The following is a 9274-nucleotide window of genomic DNA, read 5'->3' on the forward strand; positions in this document are numbered from 1 at the left end:
TATAATGCAAATGTTGTAATATATTATGTGAGGATCTTGGTTTAAGAGGGTTGTTTATGTAATTATAAATATGTCTGCACAAATGCTAGAACTCATCTCAGGTAGGTGATCCCAATGAGACAAGGAATGGTTGACAAATGATGTGATTAATTAAAGTTAATTGTCAAACTAAGATTAGCTAATTCGTGTTGTTCTTTTGTTCTTGAACAAATAATAATAATAATAATAATAATATCATTCTGTCCACGTTTCTCAGCCGACCTCATGGAATATTTTTTTATGAAACTTTTTGAAATTATGATCTCTGATAAATTTGAGCATTTGCATATTCAAAGTATTCATTGCATGGGAGATTTGCCGGCCCTTGAAATTCTCATGTGATTTTTATCAATAATGTTTTTCTTGCTGTTTGAAACTAAATAAATTATAATATTCCAGAAAAAATCATAGGAAGGTTTTTTTTTTCGTGTCTTGATGGATGGAGCTCAAAAGTCTGTTGTTAATGAAAACTTTTAAGTTATTAAAAGCTAAACAAAAAAAATTATGGGAAAACATGATTGCCATAATGCCAAATGTTAACTTGATATATAAATAATACCATGAAACTCTTCTTAAAGCTAAACATTACACTATGTTTCTACTAACTTCAATTCAACAAAGAGAAACAAATTAAGTTTGCCAAGAGAATTTCAGTAAAGAAAATTACTTGTTTCAATGGAAGAAAAGTAAACAACAATGTTTCAGCAAACCTCTGGATCTCTTCTCTCATGATCACTAAAGAGGAAAACAGAAACTAATACAAGATGAGAAAGAGAAGTAGCAAATCAAAGATCATAATTTGAAGCAATAAGAAACTCATCATCCTTTGATGCCCATTTTCCAAGAAATGGAGAACTTCTTCCCAAGAGGCAAACCAAGTCCTCCAATTTCAACCATCATACCGTTCTTTTTGTTCCCTCCTTCCAGTTTTTCCATGTTCATTTGAGCAGGATCACTGAAATGAACTCCAGAGACATCAGTCACAGCTTCTCCATCCACTTCAATGGCCAGTCCATGTCCACTTCCCTGCAGTCCCAGCACTCTCACCTTTTCAATCATCAACTGCTTCTCTATACTAAAACTACCCATCTGCACCTCAGACCATACAGTGACAGTCTTTCCTCGAACGCAGGCGTAGAACTCAACATACGAGGACTCCCCGTCGACTAGTTTCATCTCCGGTCTCTCATCATCGTCTACAAACACATTACCCTTGGCATCGGCTTGAGTTGCGCCTAACGGGAAAGTGACTACAAGGGTGAATGGTGTTGTTCTTGCCTCCTTGGAAATCAATCCCCCTTGCTGCATTGGAAGTATAGTGTTCTGATACACATGTACATTGATCTCATTCAGAGAGGCTTCAAGAGTGATATATCGCTCGTCCTTGGAAAAAACAGCTTTGGTCATGTCGAACAAGTTGTACCAAGTTCCCGGAGGGAATATCACCTTGACGGACCTTGCAGCTTTCTTCAACACCGGTGACACCATTACACTGCTTCCTAGCAAGAATTGAGTGCTTAGTCCATAGCATGCTGTGAAGTTAGGGAACGAGAAGAAAACCGGCCTCGCTATCGGGGCTCCCCTTGTATGAGCTTCATAGTTCAATGTGTAGAGATATGGTAGCAGCTTGTATCGTAATCCAAGTGCATTCCGAGCTGATTTTGCTACTGAATCCCACACGTAGAGTTCCTGTCTAGGTGAGTAAAAGTTTGCATGATCCCTTGAGAATGGATAGAATGCGCCGAGCTGAATCCATCGGTTGCAAAGCTCTTCTGTTGGTGCCGGATAAAACCCACATATATCTGAACCAACCATAGGCATTCCGAATAGGCCAAAATTCAGTATTGTTGAAATCGAGTAGCGTATATCATTCCATGTTCCCTTGTTATCGCCAGTCCAATGAGCTGCATATGCTCCTGATCCAACGAACGTGGATCGAGTTAGGATGAATGGGCGCTTCCCCTCGAGCCCTAGAAGCGCCTTATGAGTAGCTACAGCTTGAGAGAAACCATAGATGCTGTGAGCATTATACTCCAGTACTCCGTTGTAATGCTCAGCGCTGGTTGCAATGGTCTTAAAGCCCAAGGCGACGTGAGTTCCTGATGCATTGATCTTATATGGTGGCTCATCCCATCGAGTGCTCGTTATGTTCTTGCAATCTAAGCAACAAACCCAAGGTTCCGTGCTATTAGGAATTGGACACGGATGATCTTTTGGAAGTTCACATTTGCCGGTGCAAAAGTTTGAAGCTTCATTCATATCAATCCACAGACCGTCTACGGGGACAAGCTCATGAAAGCGAGCTATCTCATCGACCCACCATGAAACACCTTGAGGGTTCAGGTAGTCAGGGAAGTAGACAGGCCCTGGCCAGACTTGAGCTAAATAAGGTTTTCCTTGGTACTTAATGTAGACATCTTTGGCCATTCCCCTCTGATAGACACCATAACTGGAATTAACAGCAATGCCGGGATCAATGAGGACAATGTATTTCATGCCTTGAGAATGGATTTTATCAAGGAACGCGAGCAGCTTGGGCCTTGGATAGTTCACTGGGTCGAGGGTGAAGTCCTTGGCTGCATCCATGTGATCATCATCATTCCAAATCACGTCAAGTGGGATTTGCGCCTTCTTATAACCCTCCACAACCCCTTCCACCACAGACAGATTCCGATAACCCCATCTGCATTGGTGGAATCCTACACAATCATACAGACACCAACCATTACTCATTACTCTGTGCTTTTTGAATCTGTTTCTAGTCAATTAGTTTTATCATGAACTATGAAAAGCAGTGACATATGATTGAAATGAATCAGAAAAAAATAAATCAAACCAGTGATGATGTGGGACATTAGGACCACAGAATTTAAACAATAAAGCAGCAGTCCTCTTCCTCTACATATGAACTTATTATGGCTAAATAGTTAATTAGATTTTTACAAGTATTCACGAGACTTTGATCCTCTCACTATCAATAGAATAATAAACAATGTCTAACGCTCATTTTTTATATTAACAATGACATGCAGACAAAACATTCAATAAACAAGACTATCCGTCTTGTGTCCAGTGACAATCTTTCCACTCTACTCTACTCTAGTCTACTCTAACTCTACTCCATATAAAAGCCATTTCTTATACATTACAACATAAATTTCAACTATCCAGATCAGAATATTGATTGATTAATTAATCCAGGAATAGCATCATTGAACCAATATAATATAAAGTACAAAAAGAGAGCCATTGTAAACAGTTGCGGAGACAAAATAATGAAAGAGGAGCAATACCTAGAGCCCAGTAAGGCATGGGTGCAGGACGACCGATTAAAGTAGTATATTGATCGACCACAGCTAGTGGTGTCGGTCCTTTAAAGAAGTAGAAATCAAACACTCCACCAATGACTTTGTACGTTAGAGAACTTCCCCTGTAAACAATGTCCATCCCATTGCTGTTAAGCAACAAAACAGCATGAGCATTGGCCTCTCCATTAGCATTCCTCAAGTCCATATAAACAGGATGTGATCCATATAAATCCATATTCAGATTAATAGCTGAAGCATCAGTGGTATACAGAGTGTATGGATCATTAGGCCGCAACCGAATGCCTCCCGGTTGTGTATTCTCACCGAGACCATACAATGCAGCAGTCTCAGGCAACCTGGTAGAGATCTCAAGATACTGATCTTTGAACACAAGGCTTGAATAAGGATCATCATCTTTTGCAGTTGAATCAAACAAAACATCTCCATTTGATTTCCTTTTTACAGAAAAACTAAAAGGGTCAGCTTTATAGCTAAAAAGCAACTCATCACCAGAATACTCAGTAGCTGTGAATGGAACACTACTAGTTGTAGTAGTAGTAGTAGATCCCTTCACTGTTGGGGGTTGCTCTCTAGGCAACAAATTATAAGGAACCTCCCATCTTTCCTCACTAGCATCAGTTATATGAACTCTCAAACGATCCTCACTTTCATGTCTGCACTTGAGAAATGTTTCATACTAAATTTTCATGGCAAAAATTGGGGCTTTTATTTTTAAAACAAGAAAAATGCAAGACTTACTTGACAAAAAGGCACAAATGTGGAACATCGGGGCCATAAACAGAGGTTTTCTGTTTGAGTTCCAGCTTCCCAAGAAGGCCACCTCCATTAGAGTTCTCCTCTAAAGACACCAAACGATACCCTGAGCCTATCTTCTGGTTTCCAGCAGAAGCACAGTGCTGGAAGGACATGAACAAGAGAAAGCACAAGCAGAGCATGAAGAGCTTTAGTTTGTTCACCTTCATGGTTATCTTCTTCTCCAGTCCAGCTCTGGTGTGTTGAGCTAAAAGCGGTCAGTGTTGTACACACACTGATATAGAAGTTGTGAGTGAACCGTTGCACCATGACCCATTTTCTTCATGTGAATGCGGATTCATCCTTGTGCATGTGCCTTTGTCCTCTGTTAGGGCCACACCATATCTGCTTGCCACCATTAATATCTCTTCAATGTTCTGTTTTCCCTTCATATAAAATAAATAAATAAAAAAAGAATTATAAACTTATAAATAAAAATTAAAAATTTGTCATCTTATTTGGGTGTATATAAGTTCGGTTTGGGATGATTTTGGTTTGATTGTTTTTATCTTTTTTTTAGCCTTGAATCATGGCTTTGATACTGTCCTTTTTTGGGTATTAGTGAAAATATCAATGTGTTGGAGGACACGTGTGAGGAAATCCACGGAAGAGCTTATAGTTCCAAAAGTCTAACATCTTCACGTGAACCAGTGCTACGTGTCAGCATTGCTCACCTCTTTCAATCACAGCCGTGCTTGTTCTCTTGTGATCATCATCGTCATCATGATATTTATTAGATAATAATAAAATATACTTTGGTTGGGATTCGGGATTAGAAATGCCCTTTTCTTTTACAAGTGTATCATGGGGAATGTCTCTTGTGAACCAGACCCAATCCTCTGTATCCCATTCCATTTATCCTCCAATTTTTTTTTTTTTAATTTAATTTCTTATCCCCATGTTAGTTCATAAAATGCCATCTTTGATATTATGTCTCATTTATTCGACGGGTGTGTAATGTGCAAGTGTAACCACACCAAGACGCCAACTATGTTAATATATATATATAAATATATATGAATATTAAGTGAAAGCACGTGGTTGTTGTAGTCTGGTTGATAAGTCTCAATCTCTTGGTCCAACCATCTCACTTTTATAGATCTAACCCAATTGGTCCCTGTCTATGGCTACAAAAGCATGCGCAATTGTTTGATTGATGATCTCCACTCCAGCATGCGCATGCAACCAAGTCCGGTTAGAGCTAAACAAAATAACAAAGAATGAAATATATCCATATCCACATGAATAACGGCTCCATTTTTAGTTATTTATTTATTTATTTATTTATCCATGTCCCCATGGGATGCCATTTGATAAAGGTAATCATTTAGTATAGCATAATGAAATTCAAGTTTTTCATGCATAAATGCATGATGTTCTTTTTTTTCATGATTTCATTGATAATGTAGAATCCAATGTACATGAGTGGGTGTGGTGGGACTCACTATTCAAATTGTCATGACAAGTCCTACTTTGGCTTTAATTTTAAAAGACAAATTGGGTCAGTTCAATTCCGATCAGATTTATATAAAAAGGAGATAAAAAAAGAATAAATCTAGAAAAACCATGGGCCTCTCAAACATAGATTATAGTTTGTCGAGTTCAAACAAGCTTAATGGATCTAACTTCAAATTTGAATTCATGAATGGATGTCAATCAGTGGGACACCAAAGTTGAGGCACCTCACATCCACGTCTCTATGGCGTCCCATGCTCATCCCCACCTTTCACATCAACACATTATATAGGGTAAATTTTTCTAATGAGTATTTAAGTTTGGCCTTATATCAGTTTAAGTATTAACTTTCAATTTGTATCAAAATGAATATCAAAGTTTAATTTCATTTTTTCGGCAGTGTAATTGGGGATTTCCGGTGGAGTTTTGGTGACGTGGACATCAGAAAGCTTTTGTGGATGCTCTGGGTCCACATCACCAGGGCTACAGTATTCTAGAGAGAGGGGAAAAGAAAAAGAATGATGGAAGAGAAGCTGATGTGTACGTCCTACATGAACAAAAAAAGACTACATTAGTTAAGTGGCTGAGTTGGTGAGTCGGTGACGTGAACTCAGGGCATCCACGCAAGTTTTCAGGCATCCACATCACCAAAAATCCACCGAAAATCCCTAATTACCCAGCTAGAGAAATGAAATTAAAACTTGGTGCTCATTTTAATACAAATTGAAAGTTAGTGCTCAAACTGATATATGGCCAAACTTAAGTACTCACTAGAAAAATTTACCCCATTATATACTTTGTATTTCATTATTGTTAGTTGATTTTTATTAAGTTTTTAATAAATAATATTTTGCAACATAATTAATATTAAGTAACCAGTTTTATTTGTGAAACAGCTCAGATTTGAGAACCTTACTGACCTATCCGATTGACATGACGCGCAACCTTGGATCTAGTTAAAGAGTTCATTTTTCTTTCTTCTCAGGTGCTATTTCAGATAGATGTTCAACCACCGATGATTGTAAAATTACATATTTTTTTTTTATGCACAGTAAAAAAAACATACATTAGTAAACGTGTTAGATATGATCACAAGATTGGGTCTTAAAGTTAACTCGGAGAAAACTTGCTTAATTACCACCCAAAGAAACCTCGAACCCCATACTGCTCTTACAAGAACAATTCACTGCAACTCTGGCTCCCTTCCAATTACTTATCTTGGGATACCTATTTCAGGGAGACGTCCACGTAGACAAGATTGGGACATACTTTTAAGCAAAATCCGTTCAAGACTTGCTTCTTGGAAATCTAGATTACTCTCCTTGGGTGGTCGTCTAACTCTGGTGAACTCTGTTCTAACTGCTATCTCTACTTACTGGATGTCAATTTTTAAACTTCCAGTTTGGGTGATCAAGCGTATCGACAAGATTAGAAGAGATTTTCTGTGGTCGGGACCAGACACCCAACATTTCAAAATCAGACTGGTTAGCTGGGCTAGACTATGCAGGTCACCTGAGCAAGGTGGTTGGGGGATTTTGAATCTTCAAACTTTTAACAATGCCCTCCTGGGAAAATGGTGGTGGAAAATTAGCTCCGGTAGGCACTGGTGTGGGGAGAATATCATTCGTGAAAATTACTTTAAAAGAGTCCCCTCTTGGAACTTATACCACAAGCAATGTAGACAAAAATCCTTCTTCTGGAATGGTATCTTGCACTCACTACCGGCGTTTAAAAAAAATTCTATCTCTATCGTCAAAAACGGGTCCTCCACTCTGTTTTGGCTTGACAACTAGGTGGAGGGATGTGCTCTTGCTGACATTTGTCCTCACCTCTTCCTTTTAGCTCAATCTAAGGAAGAAACTATTGTAGATTTTTTTCGAGCAGGGGTCCCCGATCCCACTGCTTTATTACTTGTCTACGGTGAGTACCGTTCTCAACACTCTCCATTCTCAACCCTCTTCGGGATTGATGAAAGGCGCTGAAGCTATCTTCAAAATGGAAAGTTCTCGATCAAAAACTTTTTTTATAACTTCTGAACGATGGAGGTCTCCGCTGTGATAAGACCAAAGTCATCCTTAAAGGAGATTGCCCCAAAAAAGTTAATCTCTTCAACTGGCTTGCGTTGGACAATAAAATCTTGACACTGGACAACCTTGCCTTGCGTGGTTGCAATGTTTTGCCTACGACTACTTGTGTTATGTGCCATGCGGATGTTGAGACTGCTGAACACCTCTTGCTCCACTGCCCTTTGGCTACTCATATTTGGACCTTCTTCGCTCATTTATTAGGTGCCCGCCACACTCCTAGGTCTCTTATTGACTTATGGGGAGATTGGCGACGCGCCGTTCCTAAATCCTTGCTCCCTTTCTGGGATTTGCTTGTGAGTGCTATCAATTGGAACATTTGGCTAGAAAGAAATGCACGCATTTTCACTGCTAATTGTCTTTCGACTGTTACTCTGATTCTTAAAATTGAGCGTATGGTTCTTTTGTGGTTTTCTGCAGCTCCAGAAGCTAAGAGGGTAAAGATTGAGGAGCCACTAGCAAAGGTCAAGCGTAGCCTTGAGTTTTTGTCTGCCAGCAATGCGGAGCAGGAGGCACCTTTGGAGCGCCCCCCTAGTTCAGGTGAGATTTAGTCTCTGGATGATGTACCCCTCTGAGATCCTTTTCCTGTAGGGGTTGTTCTCGTGTTTTTCTTCCTTGTTGTTCTCTCTTGTTTTAGTCCTTGTTCACCACTCCTTGTGGTTCTTTTGTAGAGCCTCGGCTCCATCTTTGCCCCTTTTGTCCTGGTTCCTTTTTAGTTTAATGAATGTGGTTTATCCACTTTAAAAATTTGATCACAAGAGAGAATCCCGGGACAGAAAGATATGTTAATTAGAACTCATGAAAATTTGATTACGTGAGCGTATCCCAAAACAAAAAGGATAAAAAGAGAAAAAAAAGTGAAGAAAATAGGGAGAGGAGGAAAAACAGAAGAGTATGTGTGTCTGACGTTGATTCTGCAGCGAGCTTCTCCGGTGCTTTGTTGGGAGGGAAGTGATTTGCACTTATTTTTACTGTTCTCAACTTATTTTCATCATATCTATAGCTATATGAGCTTAGTACATTCATTTGGTGCTTATTTGGAGATTTATTTCATGTTCTGTTGATTTGAGGATAGTTTTCTCAATATATTAAATGCTTAATTGATTGATAGTCATAGATTGCTTTAACACACTCTTGATCATGAATTTATTACAAAACTCCATGCATCATATCTATAGCTATATGAGCTTAGTACATTCATTTGGTGCTTATTTGGAGATTTATTTCATGTTCTGTTGATTTGAGGATAGTTTTCTCAATATATTAAATGCTTAATTGATTGATAGTCATAGATTGCTTTAACACACTCTTGATCATGAATTTATTACAAAACTCCATGCATCATATCTATAGCTATATGAGCTTAGTACATTCATTTGGTGCTTATTTGGAGATTTATTTCATGTTCTGTTGATTTGAGGATAGTTTTCTCAATATATTAAATGCTTAATTGATTGATAGTCATAGATTGCTTTAACACACTCTTGATCATGAATTTATTACAAAACTCCATGCATCATTTTGTTCACCTGTTTCCTCCCCTTTTATATAACTCGGTATATTATCTCGCTTATC

At 38.5% G+C, this 9274-nt stretch overlaps 1 protein-coding gene across 1 annotated transcript; it reads right to left on the reverse strand.

Annotated features, from left to right (window-relative positions):
• Positions 1-693: 693 nt before the first annotated feature.
• Positions 694-4525, reverse strand: LOC120261165 (alpha-xylosidase 1-like). The gene is made up of 3 exons (XM_039268921.1): positions 4107-4525; positions 3333-4021; positions 694-2738 (listed from the first exon to the last, which is right to left on the reverse strand). The coding sequence occupies exons 1-3, from the start codon at positions 4328-4330 to the stop codon at positions 859-861; spliced, it is 2793 nt and encodes a 930-aa protein (XP_039124855.1). The 5' UTR covers positions 4331-4525; the 3' UTR covers positions 694-858.
• Positions 4526-9274: the final 4749 nt, after the last annotated feature.

Source organism: Dioscorea cayenensis, chromosome 5 (assembly GCF_009730915.1).
Source record: "Dioscorea cayenensis subsp. rotundata cultivar TDr96_F1 chromosome 5, TDr96_F1_v2_PseudoChromosome.rev07_lg8_w22 25.fasta, whole genome shotgun sequence".
Lineage (NCBI taxonomy): Eukaryota > Viridiplantae > Streptophyta > Magnoliopsida > Dioscoreales > Dioscoreaceae > Dioscorea > Dioscorea cayenensis.